The sequence below is a fragment of the Lepidochelys olivacea genome, assembly GCF_965140295.1.
Source record: "Lepidochelys olivacea isolate rLepOli2 genome assembly, chromosome: 1".
NCBI classification, from domain to species: Eukaryota; Metazoa; Chordata; order Testudines; family Cheloniidae; genus Lepidochelys; species Lepidochelys olivacea.
The window spans coordinates 222,846,875-222,868,731 of record NC_140411.1 but is presented as its reverse complement, the minus strand read 5'-3'; the positions used below and the strand labels follow the sequence as shown (position 1 = coordinate 222,868,731).

The 21,857-nt window shown below is 42.8% G+C and overlaps 1 protein-coding gene across 2 annotated transcripts in view; it reads left to right on the top strand.

Annotated features, from left to right (window-relative positions):
* The window catches only part of VWF (von Willebrand factor), a 231,676-nt gene that overhangs the window by 7,649 nt on the left and 202,170 nt on the right, over positions 1 to 21,857 (top strand). For both annotated transcript variants that reach the window (XM_084624575.1, XM_084624574.1), the window contains exons 4-6: positions 3,029 to 3,131; positions 3,226 to 3,434; positions 16,620 to 16,744. In XM_084624575.1, coding sequence (XP_084480701.1) covers positions 3,029 to 3,131; positions 3,226 to 3,434; positions 16,620 to 16,744 — 437 coding nt within the window. The remainder of the gene's footprint in view (positions 1 to 3,028; positions 3,132 to 3,225; positions 3,435 to 16,619; positions 16,745 to 21,857) is intronic.

Below are 21,857 nucleotides of genomic sequence, written 5' to 3'. Positions count from 1 at the left end.
ATTTAGAGGCTGTAACTCTCATATGAAGAGAGATTGAAAAGACTGGAATTGTTACTTTAGGATGGAGATGAATAAGAGGGAACAGGATGAAAGCATATAAAATAGTGAATGGTCTAGAGAAGGTAAGCCGGAGCTGTTTCTCCCTGTCTCATAACACAAGAACAAGGGGACATTCAGTGAACTGAAAAGATGGGAAATTAAAAACTGATGAAGGGAAACACATTTTCATTCAACATGTAATTAGACTGTGGAACTCACTGATGCAATATTACATTGAAGCCAAGAACTCATTAAGATTCAAAGAAGGAATGGATGTTCATGTGGATAAAAAGAATATCAAGAGTTACAATAGTCAAAGCAAACAAAATTTTGGTAGGCATTAAATACCTCGAGCTTCAGGGTTTAAACCAATCTAACTATTAGGGATTAGGAGGAGATTATCTCGCATCTGCCTATTGTGGGGTTCTTGAACCTCCCTCTGTGGCATCTGGTGCTAACCACTGTCAGATCCAGGATACTGCAGTAGATAGTCCATGGGACCAATGCTGTGTAGTAATTCCTTTGATCCTATATAGCTGTGTAGTTGATCAGTGTCCAGGACTGTTGTGTGGAATTATCAGGGTTGAAACAGATGCATATTGAGTATATGCTGTGGTTACTCATTGCTAAAGCTGGACAAAGAGTTCATGACAAATTTATTCAGTGAATTTTTCCTCTCCTGTCAGTTGGTGAATTTTCTGTCAATAGATTGTGATTTTATCAAACTTTTAAATGTATTGAAATTATTACCCAAATAACTTTTAATTCCTGTCACATTGCTTGTTTGCAAACAGTATGTTGTGTGCCTTTGAAATGACACTTGTTTTGATTGGGCACATAGGTCACATGGTAAGGTTCTGTTCAATAATTGCTGAACAACCCTTCAACCCCAAAATTAGTGTCTGCTCCTAGTAGTCATGCCTAGAAATTCAGAATTTCTTTTCTGCAAATATTCTGCATTATTCACTTTAACTTTTCCCATGAATATTCGTGTCTGTGTCGTCAATTGCAGAAAGTGACCACAAAAAAGATATGAAGAGTTGAAGCAAAATTAGTTAAAAATTCAATTAGCCACATGTGCAGTTTTCAGGCTGCACTTGTCAGTACAGCCTCAATCCTGTACAAATTTGCACATGTGTTTAACTTTACACACCAAGAGTAGTCTTAGGGTATGTCTACTACACTGCAATTAAAACTCTGTGGCTGGCCCCTGTGGGGCTGTTTCATTGCAGTGTAGACTTCCGGGCTCGGGCTGGAGCCCAGGCTCTGAGACCCTCCCACCTCACAGGGCCCTAAGGGTACGTCTACGTTGCAAAAAAATGAGAAAAAACAAACAAACAAAAAAAACCCAACCCGAACCCTCCCCTCCCCCACATGGCAGCGAGTCTTAAAGGCCGTGTCAGTTGACTCAGGCTTGCGCTCCAGGGCTAAAAGTAGCAGCATAGCCCGGTTTTGAAACCTTCCCTGCCCCCTGACCAGATCTCAAAGCCCAGGCTCCAGCCTTAGCCTGAACATCTGCAGAGCTATTTTTAGCCCTGTAGTGCAGGCCTGAGTTGGTTAACCTGGGCTCTGAGACTCACTACTGCATTTGCTTTTTTTTGCAGTGCAGATGTACCCTTATTCACCTGCTGAGTAATGCTTTGTCTCATCTTCAGGAAGTGTAAATTCTTTATTGTTTGTATTACTGTAGCACTTAGGATCTCCAGCCAGGGACCAGAACCCCATTGTGCTAGGCGCAGTACAAACACAGAATAACAAGATGGCCCCTGCCACAATGAGTTTTTAATCTAAGTATAGGAAAAGAGACAACAAATGGATACAGACAGATGTGGGACCATAAGGAAACAGTGAGATAGTGTTGGTCAGTATGATAGACAATGATCACAGAACACCAGCAACCTAGCAGATGTCAAGTTTATAGTCGGCATCATGGCAAAGGAGAATTTTCAGGAGGGATTTGAAGGTGGTTGAGGAGTTAGCTTGGCAGATGTTTCTAGAGAATGCTCCCCAAGCATGAGAGGCAGCATGGGAGAAAGCACAAAGATGTGTGTTTGAGAATGTAACAAGTGGGCGATGGACCCTGGAATCATGGGCCAACTGGAGACTAACATCAACAGCTTGACAGTGAATGAGAGGTAGGGTGTGGAACTTTCTTCAGTGTCTAGAAAGTGAAGACATGCAGCTTTATGCTTGATAAAAAGAGATGGGGAAGCCAGTGGAGGGATTCAAGGAGTGGGTTGACTGTGGTCAAAGTGACGGCCCAGGACTTTGGTTTTCAACCTTTTTCCATGTGCAGATGCCTAAAAAATTTCAAATGGTGGGGCAGACCCCCACGGTCCACAGGTTGCAAACCACTGATCTAGGAAAATGATCATTGCAGCAGCATTCTGAATGGGTATGTGTGGGGCAAGATTGCATTTCTCAAGGCCCAAGGACAGGATGTAGCAGTCACCAAGACACAAAATGATGAGAACTTGGATGAAAGTTTAAGCTGTGTGATGGATAGGAAAGGCTGTATTTTAGAAATGTTATACAGAGAGAATCTGCGCGATTTAGAAATAGTCTGGATGTGAGGATCTAGAGAGAGGTCCGAGTTGAAGATGGCACAGAGGCTATGGTGCTGAGTGACAGGCAGGCTGGTGGTGTTGACCACAGGGCTTGAGAGCTTGAGAAATGTGGTAGAGAGCTTGCAGGGGGAGATTGGGAACTCTTATTTAGCCATTTTGAGCTTGGGTTTGGGACTGTCTCTGGCCCTGTGTTTATATTGCGCCTGGCACAATGGAACCCTGATCTCAGATAGGGCATCCCAGCACTACTGTGCTACAAATAATGAACAATAATAATAATAATGGTCTTTGCAGATTGGGGCCTACATTTGTATAAATAAAGGCAATTGTCTCTAAGTCTGAGTGCATTTGAAAAGAACAGCAATCAAGCAGAAGAAGCTCCATTTCATGAAAAGAAAGAATAATCTCTTGTATCTTTTCAGGTGACTACCAGAATGGAAGAAGAAACAGCTTCTCTGTGTATCTGGGAGAATATTTTGACATTCACTTGGCTTTAGATGGAACTGTGACTCAGGGGGACAAAAGGTACAGTGCAACAGTGAATGATGTCAGGTAGAAAGTGAAGCATCCATGTTATTTTGTGCCTTACATCCTGAGCAATCTTTATTTTTCTTAACAGGGTTTCCATGCCGTTTGCCTCCCATGGGATATTTGTAGAGACCGAGACAGGCTATTATAAGTTATCCAGTGATGAGCATGGCTTTGTGGTGAAGATTGACATCAGTGCAAATATTCAAATACTTTTTAGAGAAAAGCACTATAATAAAACCTGTGGCCTTTGTGGCAACTTTAATAAGTTTGCCGAAGATGACTTCACAACGCAGGAAGGTAAGGCTCAAAATATTTACCTTAGATTTTGACGTACACTCCAGTAGCATTTTTCTTGAGGGCTGATTTCACAACAACACCTGAATCTCAGTGATTTAACAATGAGCTTTCTTCACAAAATTTGTCACAGTATTGCATTCTGATGTGCCAGTAAGTTATGTGACTAAATCCTTCAATCTTCCTCTTCCCTAAAAATGAATTAGCTTCATGTTTTATCCCTGAGTAAACAGAGGGCTCTAGGGATACTGTTTTCACAAACTTTTACTCTAGAAGTGGTAATGATGGAACTAAAGTCTATATCCTGGACTTCCATGGAAAAACTAGCGGAAAGGGTGGATTTACATGGGGAAACACTGCTACAGCCAACTCTGTGTTTTCCACATATGAGGTTACTTGGGGATAGGAATGGGGTTTAAATAACCGTAGAAGTGACAGAATGTGTGTCTTGATGGGACACCTGCATAAAAGAATGGCCCTTCAGTGATCCTTTGGGTCTCTCTAACCTAGGCAGCATGCTTCCCTCAGGAGACATGTTGCCTGAGGCTCCTTCTCCACACCAAGGCCTAGTCTTCTATCTCATACATAAAGGTTTGTAAGTGTGGAGTGGGAACCCCTGGGATTAATGCTTTCAGTGTCTCTCTGGCATCTTGACAGGGAATAATGCTACATAGAGCAGCTGCCTCTCAGTGACACATCCTCCCTGCCCAAGACATCTTCCTCAATCTGCAGAGGCCCATTTGTGATACAGAGGTTATGGGGAAGTACATCTGTGTGTTCAGCAAGCAGAAATGACACTGCTTTGGCTCCTCTCCATCCTGTATGTTTATACAAATTAGCCTCTTCTAGCTAAGCCCACAAGTGTAAGGATGGACTTGGTTTGACTTTAAAAGGCAGTCCTTGATTTCTCTTGCTTCAGAGGGCCTTTTTCATCTTCACTCCAAGCCATTCACTCTATGGAGGAAGAAGGTATTTCCATTGAACTAAGTGCTTTATAAAATGGAGAGAGAGCTGAACCAAATAACAGAAAGAACTTGGTACTTTTCTAGTAAAGATACTATCCGGATGGCCTGGAAACAGGGGCACAGTTTCAGTGAATGAAAACCCTAAGCGGATATAGAATAGTGTGTGCTAAAATGTCTGACCCTGTCTTATTCAATGGAAACAGTGACTGAAAAACCCAGCTCACAAAATTCCAATCTGGGCCTCCAACACCCTAAAGTTTGGGGGTGTTACAATCTGGAGTTTGATTTAGGCCCTGTTCTAGTGACAATAAACAGAGGCAGAAGAAGTAATAGCACAGTTAGTGGATTCTGTTTCAGGACAGGCAGTGGTGTTGCAATCTACTTTGTTTTAGAGTAACGGGACAAAACCCATGAATTAGCAATCCTAAAATGTCAAAGATCTCCTTCTACCACTGCTGCTTGAACTCATTCCATGGTCTGTAGACACAGTGTGCCTGAAAACGGATCTTCCTGCTGAAAACAAGAAGGCTTCCAGAAATGCTGACCCAGCGTGGTAGAGTGAATGACGGGGAAACTTTTAAAAATAAAAAGAGGAGAGAAGAATACAAAGGGGGGGGGCAGTAATTGCCTGTACTTTTTGATAGACCACTGTTGGTGTCTCCCTTGGTGTGTCCCTGTTAGACTATGGAGGTGCTAATTCTGCAAGCTGCTTTGTGTGAGCACAAGGGCCCTCCTGTGCAGATCAGCTTGCAGTATATAGGTATAAGTTAGCAGTTCTACCTGGCTTTTAACATGAGCTAAGAGATCTTTCATATAAGCTGATCCAGAAAGCATCAGAATGAACCCTATTAAAATAAGAAATACCGTCTGTCTACTCCTGTCCATCATAATTTTACTTGCTGTCTCTTAGTCACATTAGAAGTATGTAAGAATCCTCCAAACTCAGATTTCAGTAAGAGAGTGACACATAGATCGGAACAGTCTCTTTCTGTGGTCCTGCAGTTAAAATTCTTATCGGTTTCAGTGTCTCTGTTATTTCCTGTTAACCTTTTGTCTGTGTTTTGACTGTTGGACTGGACCCAAAGATTGTAATCTATAGGAATAATGATGGTTTGGATTTTTGTTGATAACTGAAGCAAGATCACTTGAGTTTATGAACTAAAATAATAATAATAAAAACACAGAAAAGGACATTGCACAAAGTGTGAGAAGACTATCGGGTCCTGAAAGACACTGAACTTTGACTTCAGAGAAAGTAGCAGCTCTCAGGGTCAGACCCAGAGAAAAAGACAGACAACTAATACTACAGCCAATTCTTATAACGCAGCCAAAGAGCACACAGAACAGCTGAGAGGTGTGTGCAAAGGTGCCATTTGCAACCCGTCAGTCCTGGCCTGTCCAGTCACTGAGCTGGACCCCAGTATAAATTAGAGCAGTCTGAAGACTGCTCTAATTTCTGTTGCCTGTTGATGACCCTGGGGGCCCATTATAGCAGCTGGAGATCACTAGGGCACTGGAGGGATGCCCTCAGTCATGATCCCTTTTTAACCCCCAATGACCATGACCAATATGGCATAGAAGCTGCTATAGTGGTTTTAGATGACCGGAGTGCCCCGCAGTACAGGAGGATCCTTCTGTGACTTGGTGATCCATCTTTAGGACAGCCTTGTGCTACTGGAGAATAGGGTCATAATGCTACAAAAGTCCCAATTTATGAGCACAGAAGTTTGTAGCATTTAGTAGCATTTTACATCTGACCAACTGTTGCTTATGTCACAATTTTAACAAAAGGGCTTTTTTTTATATTGAAAATGATTCCTCCCCCCATTTTAGATACGAAAACCATCTGTGCTTTAAAAAATTGGCCACTTTCGCTCAGAAACAGGGCTGGTTATGTTGTCAGAAGTTGATCATGTAAAAGCAAGAGTCTTCTAGTATCAGATGCCACCATTTATTCAGCCATTGGCCCCTCATGGGAGGACTCTGTGTGCTTTTATCATTGCATAGCAGGCCAGAGATGGCAAATGAGGAGGGAAGGCGTGAGTGCAGGGAAAGGGAATTTTAAATTTAGTAAGCCATGTATATTCATGTTTGTTTTATCATTTCCCTTGTTTGTCTGTACTGTGACGCCTTCCTTTGGTTCTGTACAAAAGCTTAGAGTCCGGCAAAATAATCATACTGGTCCCTTGAGACCTTCAAATCTATGACTCTCACTCTGGAATGAACTTTGAGGAGTAAGTAGTGTAGCAAACCCATATATCACTCTGCTGCACGCTGTGGCTGCTTGGAATTTCACAGAATTATAGACATGTAGGACTGGAAGGGACCTCGAGGTCTTCTAGTCTAGTAGTTCTCAGCCAGGGGCATGCATACCCCTGGGGGTACACACAGGTCTTCCAGAGGGTACATCAATTCATCTAGATATTTGCCTAGTTTTATTACAGGCTACATCAAAAGTAGTAGTGAAGTCAGTACAAATTAAAATTTCATACAGACACTGGCTTGTTTGTACTGCTCTATATACTACACACTGACATGTAAGTACAATATTTATATTCCAGTTGATTTATTGTATAATTATATGGTAAAGATGAAAAATCCAGCAATTTTTCAGTTACAGTGTGCTGTGACACTTTAATATTTTTATGTCTGATTTTGTAAGCCAGTAATTTTTAAGGGAGGTGAAACAAAGACAAATCAGACTCCTGAAAGCGGTACAGTAGTCTGGAAAGGTTGAGAGCCACTGTTGTAGTCCAATCCCCTGCACTCAAGGCAGGACTAAGTATTATCTAGATCATACCTGACAGCTGTTTCTCACCTGCTCTTAAAAACCTCCAATGATGGAGATTCCATACTCTCCCTAGGCAATTATTCCAGTGCTTAACTACCCTGACAGCTAGGAAGTTTTTCCTAATGTCTAACCTAAACATCCCTTCCTGCAATTTAAGCCCATTACTTCTTTTTCTATCGTCCGAAGTTAACGAGAACAATTTTTCTCCCTCCTCCTTGTAACAACCTACTATGTACTTGAAAACTGTTATCATGTCCCCTCTCAGTATTCTCTTCTCCAGACAAAACAAACGCAATTTTTTCAATCTTCCCTCATAGGTCATGTTTTCTAGACCTTTAATCATTTTTGTTGTTCTTCTCTGGACTTTCTCCAATTTGTCTACATCTTTCCTGAAATGTGATGCCCAGAACGGGACACAATATTCCAGTTAACGCCTTATCAGCATGGAATAAAGTGGGAGAATTACTTCTTTTGTCTTGCTAATAGCACTCCTGCTAACATCCCAGAATGATATTCGCTTTTTTTGCAACAGTGTTACACTGTTGACTCATATTTAGCTTGTGGTCCATTATGACCCCCAGATCCCTTTCTGCAATACTCCTACCTGGGCAGTCATTTCCCATTTTGTAGACGTGCAACTGATAGTCCCTTCCTAAGTGGAGTACTTTGTGTTTGTCCTTATTGAATTTCATCCTATTTACTTCAGACCATTTCTCTAGTTTGTCCAGATCATTTTGAATTATAATCCTATCTTCCAAAGCACTTGCAACCCCTCCCACCTTGGTATTGCTCACAAACTTTATAAGTGCACTGTCTATGTCGGTATCTAAATTATTGATGAAAATATTGAACAGAACCAGACCCAGAACTGATCCCCACAGGACTCCACTCAATAGTCTCTTCCAGCTTGACTGTTAACCACTGATAACTACTCTCTGGGAATGGTTTTCCAACCAGTTATGCATCCACCTTAGAGGAGGTCCATCTAGGTTGTATTTCCCTAGTTTTTTTATGAGAAGATCGTGCAGGTTGGTATCAAAAGCCTCACTAAAGTCAAGATGTACCATGTCTACCACTTCCCCCCCATCCACAAAGCTTGTTACCCTGGCAACATCAGGGATACAACTGTGCTTCTGCTGCTCCAAAGGCGCAGGCCCTTGCTACTGAAGCTATAGGAGCAACTCCAACTGCTGATAGCAGTAGAGGGTCCATCATGCACAGGTACACAGTTCTGATTCCATTCAGTAAGGAGTGGAGGTGCACGGATACTTACAGTGAGCCAGTTCCTGCTATGGAGATGTTTTCAAGTTCTGTCTTGGTTTGTAAATGAAATGCAATATGTTAATCTCATCCTGGCCACTTTCTAAGACGCTGCAGCTTTAAGTGACAGGCAGTCTTTGCTCAGGTCATTAGTGTGCAGCTGCAACCCTCTTTCCCAGTGCTTAGCTATCTATTGAGGTACTTCCTGGTAGCCAAAGCATCTGTACACCTCACAATCACTTAAGGATTTGTATCCTCATGACTGCATTGTGAGATAGGGAAGCACTGTCCCCACTTTACAGGTGGGAGACTGAGGCACTGGGGAAACTAGATGATTTATACAAGATCATGCAGAAAGTATGGGGTAGAACAGGCAATTTGATCCTGCATCTCCTCAGACCTAGGCCAGAGCTGGAACTATGGGCCATCCTGCAGTGATACTTAGTGATGGATGCTGTTGGTCAGGATTAAGGTGCATTTGCAGTGCTGTGTGAAAAAGCTCACTCTACTTAATTCAAGCCAGGCCTATTAGCCCCTCACTTTCAAGAGCATAACTTTATTCACAAATATTTATCTTACATGAACCCCAGCGCCCTTCCATAGATACGGATTCTTTGGCCAGGACAGCAAAGGAAACGCAGCTGGGAATCTCTCCCCAGATAATGAATGCACTAGTAATAAAACAACACATGTGGCCACTTTTTGGACAAGGGCCTGGTATTCTGAGTCTGCTCCAATTCTGAATCTGAAAATTGGCAGGCAATACTCTGCAGCTTTTAAGCTCCTATGGTGCGGGCTATAGCATGCCATTGCCTGGCAAGTGTAAGGTAAACTAGAAAGATACAGCAACTGTGAATGATATCTAATGCTTCGAGTAGTGTTGAGAGGTTATCAATATTGGCGTCCCAGATGTTCAGATGCAGCATAAATGTACTTGAATAATAATGCAACTTTGCATCTGTATAATGGCTCCTACCAAAGGATTTCAAAGTTCATTTCAAACTTCAGTGAAGCAAGACTCCATAAATAACATCCCTGTGAGGCAGCCAGTCATTTTACAGATGACCCATGGAGAGGTTAAGTGACTGACCCAAGATCATATAGGAAGTCTGTAGCAGAACCAGAAACAGAGCTGAGCCCTCCTGACTTCCAGTCCTATACCAACTGTGACAGGGTTGGGCCAGATGGCTACAGGAGAGTGATAGAAGGCAGATATATTAGCTCCAGGTTGAGTAGGTCCCTTTCCCCTGGGTAAGGCAACAGGGAAGGTTCCAGAACAATCGGGAACTTTCTGGAAACCATTAAGACAGACAAGCTGATTAGAACACCTGCAGCCAATCAAGAAGCTGCTAGAATCAATTAAGGCTGGCTAATCAGGGCGCCTGAGTTTAAAAAGGACCTCACTTCAGTTTGTAGCATGCGTGTGAGGAGCTGGGAGCAAGAGGCACTAGGAGCTGAGAGTGAGAATGTGTATTGTTGGAGGACTGAGGAGTACAAGCATTATCAGACACCAGGAGGAAGGTCCTATGGTGAGGATAAAGAAGGTGTTGGGAGGAGGCCATGGGGAAGTAGCCCAGGGAGTTGTAGCTGTCACACAGCTCTTCCAGAAGGCACTCTAGACAGCTGCCTTCCACAGAGCCCTGGGCCGGAACCTGGAGTAGGGGGTAGGCCCGGGTTCCCCTAACCTCCCAACTCCTGGTCAGACACAGGAGAGGTTGATCTGGACTGTGTGTTCACGAAAACAGCCAAACTGCCGTGAATCTCCGAGGTGAGCAAATCCGTCAATAAGCGCAAGACCCACGAAGGTAGAGGAGAAACTTTGTCACACTACCTACTGCCTGTCGAGGTCCAAGGGAAATGAAAGGGAAACCTGCTGAAATTTTCAGAACTGACTACTGATCTTGAGTCCCCACCTTCAAACATTCTAAAGGGGCCTGATACACAGACAGCATTGAGCATCTGCCCTCTAAAAATTAGAGTTATGCAACTAGAATTAGACAAACCTTTCTTGCATATAACATGGCAATATGCTTTTTCCATAGCAGAGAGAAACATGAGGGTAGCAATGTCAGAGCAATATATGCACAGACTGATAAGCTGAACATTGTTAACAAGAGTTCTAAGGTCATAAAACACTTCTGTTAAAGTTGACTCATGGAGCCAGAGCACAAGTTCCAAGTGGAAGTTGTTAAGGCTCCCAGAATGTTTGGAATGATTCTCAGTGGTGCCAGGAAGCAGGTGTGATCTGACCCTCTCCTTGAGATCTGTCTTCTGGAATGTCTAATAAGCAGCATTGTCAGTAGCCTTGAAAAAAACTATGGGTCCTATTTTCCAACACAGGGACCGTAATAATAGGGCATCCAATTCCTATATTTATATCAACACTTGCACACACAAGGTGGGAATTTTTAAGGCACTTCAGTGTTGGTTTAACTCTGTTCCCATTGAAGTCAATGGGAGTTTTACCATTTTCTTCAATGCGAGGTGAGTTAGACCAACGCTGAGTGCTTTAGAAAATCTCACCCCTATCATACAAAGGGCAGTGGATGAGTGATTTTGATGTGCTATTAACTGAATATTGTTCTCCCAGTGTCTTGGCCATTCAGAGGAAGAAAACTACCAAGTGTCTGCCAAAGGTGATGAGACTGCATTAGAGCAGGGAAGAGTGACTTGAGAAACCTTTAAGTATTAGAGAATGTGCCAGGAACTGAAGAAACTTCAGTACTGGTTGAAATCAGATTTTCAGCACCTCACTAAATGTATGAAAAACTATTCCACTAAATCCAAATACCTTTTAAAAATGAATTAAATGATATGCTGCCAAAAAGTGAAAGGAACTCTGTACAAAGAAGCAGATAATAGTGTTCTACAGCTGTATAGATGGGTTCAGAGAAGGAAACTAGCTATCCCTAAAGGTTCAGTTAATTGTCTTATCTATGTGCTTAAGAAGTTCCCTGGTTTTCCTTGGCTTCCTTGTTTCCCCCTTAATTTTATATTTCCCACCACCAGCAGTGCCCCCTCTCCTCTGCTCCCTTCCCCTCCAAATATGGTTTAGTAGAATGACCATGAGTTTTAGGTGGCTAACATGGTAATCTTAGAATTCAGTTCTTATCTCAGCGTGAAGCATTCTGTACAGACCAGAGATAATTCTGTCATTCATTTTTATACTCCTATAAGGTATGTGAAGTATCTGAGAATCATCTAGCTCATTGATATTGATGTGTAAAAGGGGAGGATGGTTTGGTGAATCCTCTCCAAAAGGTGCATCTGCAGAAACATGTAAACGTCCATTACCTATATTCTCCAATGTACCTAAATAGCCATGCAAGGACTTTACAAGAGGGAATGACTTCATGCACATCTCTGTTGGTGCTCAATGGGAGTTAGATGACTAGCTGGCTTTTGTGCCTTTTGAAAGTCTCCCTCACTTTTTCAGAAGATATTTTTGAACACAGAAAATGGGAATGGCCAAGTATCAAATATTTTAGATAAAGATAAAATAGACACCAACATACACTTGACTGTTGGGAGTTAATGATGAGCTAGGCCAGGACAAGAGAGAGCCTGTGTTAGGGCTCATCTGATAGCTGCTCACCTCTCAATACCATTATTGCATCCAGTGCCTTGATTTGAGAAACACCTGAGAGACAAGCAGTCTGGGTTGCCCACTGCCTTGAGCCTACTGTAGTCAGATCTGTGCAAAGTGCCATCAAATACAAATAACACGCTGGAGAAGGCAGTGGAGAATCAGACTCCTTTGCTTTTTTTTCCTTTCTCTCTTCCATTGTTGTCTTCCTACAGGCAACCTAATTCAATATTCAAATGTTTAGATGCCTGCTTTAAATATTTAGGCAGCTGTCAGGGTTGATTAGGTATACTTAATCCTGCCTCAAGGCAGGGGCTGGACTAGCTGACCTCTTGAGGTCTCTTCCAGTCCTACATTTCTATCATTCTCCCTTGCCCATCCCCCTCAATCTCTGATTTAGTGAGCAATGATTCTTAAACTGTTTAACCTGGACAGGGCCCCAATCCTGCACTTGACTCAAAGGGAAAGCAGCCGTCCGCTTTCCTGGAGCCTCCTTGAAGTTGCTGGGATTCTGTGTGGATGCAGCAGTTTGTCCATGTCCAGTCAGGACACTGCTCTGTAATGTCACTTTCCACTCCTCCTTCCGCTTCCTCCTTAAGACCCACTTCTATCATGAATCCTAAGAAAACTGTCAACTATTAGTAGTGAGACAAAGGGCCAGTGAGGAAAGCTGATGCTTTTTTAAGAAATATATATTCCTTGTAGTTTTTATTTCTGTCCCCCTGTGTCCATCGTATGTTGCTTGTCTACTCAGACTGTGAGTTTTGGGACAAGGCCTGTGCCTTTGTTTGTATTTGGAAAGTACATCATACAGGCTATTGCTGCTACTATAATGTATCCTAACATGTAATGTATCCTAGCACATTACAGCGTCGGCTACAATCCAGATAAAAATAACTGCTTCTGTACATGAGAAGCTGCGTGTGGTTGGCAAAAGGGGCTTGAAATGGAGGATTGGGTTTTATCACGTCAGACCCTCCCACAGGTGGCCGTTATGCCAGTTGGGCAGGGGGCAGGCTGGAGAGCTCAATATGTTATGTACAGCTCTAGATTTGAAGGTGCCCAGTTGGGGTTAGTCCTGGTGAGGAAAAGATCTGATGACAGTTGAGTGAGAGGAACTTAAGGCTGCTGCTTGAATTAATTTCCTTTCTATTTATTGTCTCTGGTTATTACATATTGTTTATGACGAGACCGTGCATTTCCTGCTCTTAACATCTGGAGACCAGGTCTGCATGTGTTCATCATGTCTCGTTACGCTGTTTAAAATGCTTTGGAAGGAAGTGTGGATAGGAGACCTGGGTTCTGATCTCAGCTGTGACTTTCTGAAGTTCATGCTTTAGCTCTTGGTGCCTCTGATTCCTTTCCTATGCCTTGTCTATTTATAGTATAAACTTTTCAGGGGCAGGGAATGCATGTCACTATGGGTCTGTTGATACTGCAATTAGACACCTGCAGCTGACCCATGCCAGCCAACTTGGGTTCATGGGATTGGGGATGTGGGGCTGTTTTATTGCTGTGTAGACTTCCGGGCTTGGGACCCTTTTTTCCGAGCTCTGGGACCCTCCCACCTTGCAGGGTCCTAAAGCCAGGGATCCAGCCTGAGCCCAAACAGCTGCACTGCAATTAAATAGCCCCTTTTCCTGAGCCCTACAAGCCTGAGGCAGCTGGGATGGGCCAGCCATGGGTGTTTGTCTGCAGTGTAGACAGACCCTATGTGTTTAGTAGATGGGACCTCCATCTCCGCTGGGGCTCTAGGTGCTACTGTGAATATGTAATTAATAATCATCATAAGTAAAATATTCTGGACCTTTGGGATAGTTTGAATAATATTTAATGAGTTGCTGAGAGCAAAGGCTTTTGCTCTAATATTACCGGCAGACAAGAGGTCTGTGCATGTGAAAATTTATAGTACTGTGATTTTAAGATTGACTCCTTTCCCTGCCCCTTTCAACACTAGAAAAGGCAAGTCACTTTTAATAAATACACTTTTTGTGTGTGAATGTGTATGTATGTATTGTGGTAGTGCCTAGGAGCCCCAATCTCCGACCAGGACCCCATTGTGTGAGGCCCTGTGCAAACATTGAACAAAAAGATGGTTTCTGTCTCAAAGAATTTACAATCTGACCTCAAATTGGGTTGACAACTGGATCTTGTGGGGAAGGGAGATTAGTCATAGAATTTAAGGCCAGAAGAGACCACCAGTGTGACTTCATGCACATCATAGGCCACCAAAGCACATCCAGTTACCCCTGTATTGAGCCCAACAACCTGGATTAGACCAAAGCCCTCAGGAGACTAAACTTCTGTGTACCACAGGCAGAGAATGCATGGGACTGATATGCACCTATGCCTGAGAGCCTGCAATGGCAGGGAATTGATTAGTTGGGATGAGCCCAGATGATCCTAGCAAGTGTCTTGCATGCCACCCTGCAGAGGAAGGTCAAAAAACCCCAAGGCCCCTGCAATTTTGATCTGGGGAAAAATTCCTTCCCATCCCCAAAATGGTGATCACTTACCTCCCTAACATGTGGGTTAGGCTCACCAGCCAAACAGCTGAGAGAGAGAATTTATTAGGTGGGAATGTCTTTTCTGACCACAGAGGCATGAGATTTAGGAACATAACACAGACGACTGGAATGGACCCTATGGCTGCTGAGCCCAGTCTCCCATCTTCACAGACAACCCTGTCATACAACCCCACCATACATTTATCAAGCTCTATCTTAAAACTAATTTAGTTTGCCCCTGCTACCCTTATTGGGAGGCTGTTCCAACACCTCACTCCTCTGATGGCTAGAAAACTTCTAATTTTCAGCCTGAATTTATTCATTTATTCATACCCAGTTTATATCTATTTGTTTGTATGTCAACATATTCCTTTAATTTAAATAGCTTTTCTCCCTCCCTGGTGTATACCCCCTCTGATGTGATGTACTTACAGAGAGCAATCATCTTCCCTCTCAGCCTTCACCACTCTCCATTCCCAGCTGGCATGCTGTTGGAATGTTGCTTACTGTGACTGAGGGCAGGTCTACACTACTGAGCACAGTTGACCTAAGTTACACAACTCCAGCTACATGAATAATGTAACTGGAGTCGATGTAGCCTAGGTCGACCCCCGGTGTCTACACCACGCTGCGTCAATGGGAGAAACTCTCCCATTGACTTACCTTATGCTTCTCATTCTGGTGGAGTACCGGAGTTGACGGGAGAGCGATCAGCAGTCCATTTAGTGGGACTTCACTAGACCTGCTAAATCGACCCCCGGTGGATTGATCGCCGCACGTCGATCCCTCGGTAACTGGAGATGAGCCCTGAGTAGTGCACTGGTCACTGGAGTAGTGTGTATTTGCCCAGGACAGACTGAGATATTGACTTCCTGAAAAATCCCTCCTGCCTCCCGACTTGTACAGTATTGCCAACAACAAATGTTCAACATGCATGAATCAGACCTCAAACATCATTGCATAAAAAATCATGAGGTTATTAAATTAACAACTGTTGGGATCACATTGGATATGCTTAGGTCACATTTTCAAGCTTTTTTCTGCATCCATAAGGGCTAGAAACTGACTTAAAGAAAAGGAAAAAAAAGAGAAGGCTGAGAGTCTCACATATTCATATGATTCCAGGAGCTGGACCTTTAAGAAAACATCAAACATCACAAGAGTCACAACCGTATTCAAGAGTTGGCAAGACAAGCTATGTGAATTTAACCACTTTACAGCAGCAATAGATGGAGAGAAAGAGGTGTTCCCCTTTATAAGTGGCTGGAAGATGGAGAAGAAAGGAATGGTGAAGGCATGAAATAAGCCCCCCATCAACAAGAGGGAGTCAAAGGAGAGGGGTTTTAGCTTCCTCTTCCCAATAGCTAGCAGCCACAGGGCCTAAATCCCCATAGCCTAGCACAATCATGCCAATACAAAGTGGGTGTCAAATTCTACTGAATCAAAACAATGTTTTTACATAGGTGGAATTGATTGCATATGGTACAACACAGCTGTGAGGTCCAATAAATGCACTAATCCTTCAAAGGGCAATGGCCCAAAGAATTATGGGATATGAAAGGTTAAAAAAAATGGTTGCAGAAAGGGGGAAAATTGAGCTGCTGTCAAGAACGCTCCTATGTTGGCTGGGAGGTGGATGGTGACTTAATTATTTTGTTTCAATCGCTAATTTCTATTTGTATTTTTTAAAAAATACACACACACAGAAAAAACACGCCAGTGCACTTAGGCTCCAAGCAGAATTTATCTGACCAGCAAATAACATCTAGAATGTAGTTAAATAATTAATCTCTTCCTGTAGAGTTGAGCAATGATGGGAACTGTCTCCCACAGCCATTAGCACTCATCTGTCTGTTCATTGGTTGGGGAGGTGATTGTAGAAGGACTCCATCTGGATTCAGTCCTGATTGCTCTGGGTAGTTTTCTATAAACATTCTGTTACTTGGGAGGGGAATGCTTTAACATTGTAGATTGATTAAAACATAATTCATGAGCATCTCAAATTCACAAAGTCCGCGCTTGTCTTTTGTTACTCAAGTCCCTAAACACCTGTTTCCTGCCCTTTTTCATGATTCACAGGGACCCTGGTCGAAAGCAGCTATGATTTTGCTAATTCCTGGGCACTGCACAGTGAAGATAAGCGATGCAAAAGAGTGCCTGCTCCAAGCAACACCTGCAATATTTCATCTGAATTTGCAGATAAGGTTGGTGCCATACCAATGGGCTGTGAGCCCAGTCCTGCTCCTATTGAAGCCAGTAATAGTTTTGTTCCTGGGAGCCCTGCTTGTCAGAGCATGCTCCTGCAAAGTCTGGAGTGTCTTCATCTCCCATTAACTTCCAAGGCGGTTTCAGGTGCTTAGCTCCACACCTGATTGGCCCTAACAGCCTGAATCAAGCCTCAGAAGTATTATGTTCCTAGTACTACAGCACCAGTCTTTATGTAGGTGGAGCTACACACTCACTCAGGCCTTTGTCTAAGGGCATGGCTATACTACAAACGCTTAGTTACTCCACCTCCCCAAGAGGTGGTAGCTATGTTGGCTGGAGAAGCTCTCCTACTGACATAGTGCTGTCTATACAGGGGTGGGGAGGGGTTTAAGGTCAGTAAAGCTATGTCATTCAGGGGTGTGGATTTTTCATACCCCTGAGCGACATAGTTATACTGAAGTAAATGTGCAGTGTAGACCGGGCCTAAGAAGGAGAATAGTTCAGTGGTTAAGGGTTTACCCTGGGATTTGCAACAGCTATGTTCAATTCTGTATTCTTCCACAAGTTTTTCCTATGTGATCTTGGGCAAGTTACCTAATGCCTCTGGATATGTCTATACAGCAACTAGACAGCTGACAACTGAGGCTCGCAGGGCTTGGGCTATGGGGCTTTTTCATGGCTGTGTAGTCTTCTGGGCTCAGGCTGAAGCCCTGGCTCTAGGACCCTGTGAGGTAGGAGAGTCCCAGAGCTTGGGCTTCAGCATGAGCCTGGAAGTCTACACAGCCATGAAACAGCCCCGCAGATCCAGCCCTGTGAGCCCGAGTTGGCTGGAACGGGGCAGCTACAAGTGTCTAGTTGCTTGTAGACAGAACCTCTGTGGCTCAGTTCCCCATTGTAAAATAGGGATAATAGCACTTTCCTACATCACAGGGGTAATGAGGATAAGTCCATTAAAGATAGTGAAGCGCTCAGATACTGTGGTGATGATGGGGGACCATATATGTACCAACTTAACTTTTGTAAGAATAAGCTTTTACAGAACCAACAGAAATATTTCTGTGGTTTGTTTAAATACCAACGGGAGCCGTTTCTTTTTAAGAAACACCCCCATGTACTGCTAGCAGCTCAATCATTGCAGCAGCCCTGTGCTAATGCCCTGATGGTGAAATAAGCTAAAACTAATTACAAATAAACATGCAAATTCCTAGCCTAGCTGTTTGGGTTTTTTAAGCAGTGGGAGATGCAAAAAGTAAACAGCGTGAACGCTGACCTATGAAGGAAGAGTTTTCAATGAACTGCAGTTCAAGAACGTCTAATGGCCTGCAGAGCAGCTGTGGGTGGTACATGGAAAGTTGGCTGGTCAACTGGTGCTGACTCTCTCCTCTTTTTTCCAGCCGCTAGACTTCATTAAAAGAAGCTAAAACGACATGATGATGTGCTTTTTTGGGTATTACTACATGGGCAAGGGCCACAGGGATGTTCTGTTGTTACCAATAGGAGGGAAGGTTGGCTGTACGCTCATGACCATGAGGGGAAGTGTCCATAAGACAATCTCTGTAGTACCATGTGGTCTGCATTATGAAAATGTTTCAGAAGACCTGGTTCGAAGTGTAATTTGTAATGCATGCAGGCAGAGGTTTGGTCCTGATCTTGTGATGAGATGCATCTGTGTGGAACTAGTCATGTTCCTGCATGGGATCACATTGCAGGGTAGGGCCCTGGAACTGAAAATATTTATTTTTAATGTGATGTGTCCCTTTGATCCAGCAACTCCTATTCACTGATTTAACTAATACCCAGGGGCACCAAACGTTTGTGACAGTGGGAATTGGCAGCTTCAGGGGTGTCAAGACTCTGTATAATTTCCATCTCAACAGGTGTGCATTTACATAGATACATAGATATTAAGGTCAGAATGGACCATTATGATTCATAGATATTTAGGTCAGAAGGGACCATTATGATCATCTAGTCCGACCTCCCGCACAACGCAGGCCACAGAATTTCACCCACCACACCTAAAAAAGACCTCACACCTATATCTGTGCTATTGAAGTCCCCAAATTGTAGTTTGAAGACCTCAAGGAGCAGAGAATCCTCCAGCAAGTGACCCGTGCCCCATGCTACAGAGGAAGGCGAAAAACCTCCAGGGCCTTCCAATCTGCCCTGGAGGAAAATTCCTTCCCGACCCCAAATATGGCGATCAGCTAAACCCTGAGCATATGGGCAAGATTCATCAGCCAGATACTACAGAAAATTCTTTCCCGGGTAACTTGGATCTTACCCCATCTAAAAACCCATCACAGGCCATTGGGCCTATTTACCATGAATATTTAATTACCAAAACCATGTTATCCCATCATACCATCTCCTCCATAAACTTATCGAGTTTAATCTTAAAGCAAGATAGATCTTCTGCCCCCACTACTTCCCTCGGAAGGCTATTCCAAAACTTCACTCCTCTGATGGTTAGAAACCTTCGTCTAATTTCTAATCTAAATTTCCTAGTGGCCAGTTTATATCCATTTGTTCTTGTGTCCACATTGGTATTGAGTTTAAATAATTCCTCTCCCTCTCTGGTATTTATCCCTCTGATATATTTATAGAGAGCAATCATATCTCCCCTCAACCTTCTTTTAGTTAGGCTAAACAAGCCAAGCTCCCTGAGTCTCCTTTCATAAGACAAATTTTCCATTCCTCGGATCATCCTAGTAGCCCTTCTCTGTACCTGTTCCAGTTTGAATTCATCCTTCTTAAACATGGGAGACCAGAACTGCACACAGTATTCCAGGTGAGGTCTCACCAGTGCCTTATATAACGGTACTAAAACCTCCTTATCCCTACTGGAAATACCTCTCCTGATGCATCCCAAGACGACATTAGCTTTTTTCACAGCCATATCACATTGGCAGCTCATAGTCAACCTATGATCAACCAATACTCCAAGGTCCTTTTCCTCCTCCGTTACTTCTAGTTGATGCGTCCCTAGCTTATAACTAAAATTCTTGTTATTAATCCCTAAATGCATGACCTTACACTTCTCACTATTAAATTTCATCCTATTCCTATTACTCCAGTTTACAAGGTCATCCAGATCCTCCTGTAGGGTATCCCTGTCCTTCTCTAAATTAGCAATACCTCCCAGCTTTGTATCATCTGCAAACTTTATTAGCACACTCCCACTTTTTGTGCCCAGGTCAGTAATAAAAAGATTAAATAAGATTGGTCCCAAAACTGATCCTTGAGGAACTCCACTGGTAACCTCCCTCCAACTTGACAGTTCACCTTTCAGTAGAACCCGTTGTAGTCTCCCCTTTAACCAATTCCCTATCCACCTTTCAATTTTCCTATTGATGCCCATCTTATCCAATTTAACTAATAATTCCCCATGTGGCACAGTATCAAACGCCTTACTAAAATCTAAATAAATTAGATCCACTGCGTTTCCTTTATCTAAAAAATCTGTTACTCTCTCAAAGAAGGAAATCAGGTTGGTTTGGCACGATCTACCTTTTGTAAAACCATGTTGTATTTTGTCCCATTTACCATTGACTTCAATGTCCTTAACTACCTTCTCCTTCAAAATTTTTTCCAAGACCTTGCATACTACAGATGTCAAACTAACAGGCCTATAATTACTTGGATCACTTTTTTTCCCTTTCTTAAAAATAGGAACTATGTTAGCAATTCTCCAATCATATGGTACAACCCCTGAATTTACAGATTCATTAAAAATTCTTGCTAATGGGCTTGCAATTTCTTGTGCCAATTCTTTTAATATTCTTGGATGAAGATTATCTGGGCCCCCCGATTTAGCCCCATTAAGCTGTTTGAGTTTCGCTTCTACCTCAGATATGGTGATGTCTACCTCCATATCCTCATTCCCATTTATCATGCTACCATTATCCCTAAGATCCTCTTTAGTCTTATTAAAGACTGAGGCAAAGTATTTGTTTAGATATTGGGCCATGCCTAGATTATCCTTGACCTCCACTCCATCCTCAGTTTTTAGCGGTCCCACTTCTTCTTTCTTTGTTTTCTTCCTATTTATATGACTATAGAACCTTTTACTATTGGTTTTAATTCCCTTTGCAAGGTCCAACTCTACTTGACTTTTAGCCTGTCTCACTTTATCCCTACATATTCTGACCTCAATAAGGTAGCTTTCCTTACTGATCCCTCCCTTCTTCCACTCCCTATATGCTTTCTGCTTTTTCTTAATTACCTCTCTAAGATGCTTGCTCATCCAGCTTGGTCTACAACTCCTGCCTATGAATTTTTTCCCCTTTCTTGGGATGCAGGCTTCCGATAGCTTCTGCAGCTTTAATTTAAAATAATCCCAGGCCTCCTCTACCTTTAAACCCATAAATTCTTCAGTCCAATCCACTTCCCTAACTAATTTCCTTAATTTTTGAAAGTCAGCCCTTTTGAAATCAAAAACCCTAGTTGCAGATTTATTTTTGTTAATCCTTCCATTCAGTTTGAACTGAATTAGCTCATGATCACTTGAGCCAAGATTATCCCCTACAACCATTTCCTCTATGAGATCCTCATTACTCGCCAAGACCAAATCTAAAATGGCATCCCCTCTAGTCGGTTCAGCAACTACTTGTTGAAGGAATCCATCAGCTATCGCATCTAGGAAAATCTGAGCCCTATTATTATTACTAGCACTCATCCTCCAGTCTATATCTGGGAAGTTAAAGTCTCCCATGATCACACAGTTTCCATTAGTATTTACTTTATTAAAAACATTAAAAAGGGCTCTATCCATATCCAAATTAGATCCCGGCGGTCTATAGCACACCCCAAGCACTATCCCAGGGGAGGCTCTAATAGTTTTCTTCCCCAATTTAATTATTGCCCAGACAGACTCAGTCATATCCATTTCATCGCTTCTTATTTCTTTACATTCTATCTCATCATTGATATACAGTGCTACTCCACCACCTTTACCTTTTTTTCGGTCTTTCCTAAACAGCACATACCCCTCAATACCTGTAGCCCAGTCATGACTACCATTCCACCAGGTCTCTGTTATACCTATAATATCTGGTTTCACTTCCTGCACCAGTAACTCCAGTTCCTCCATTTTGTTACCCAGGCTCC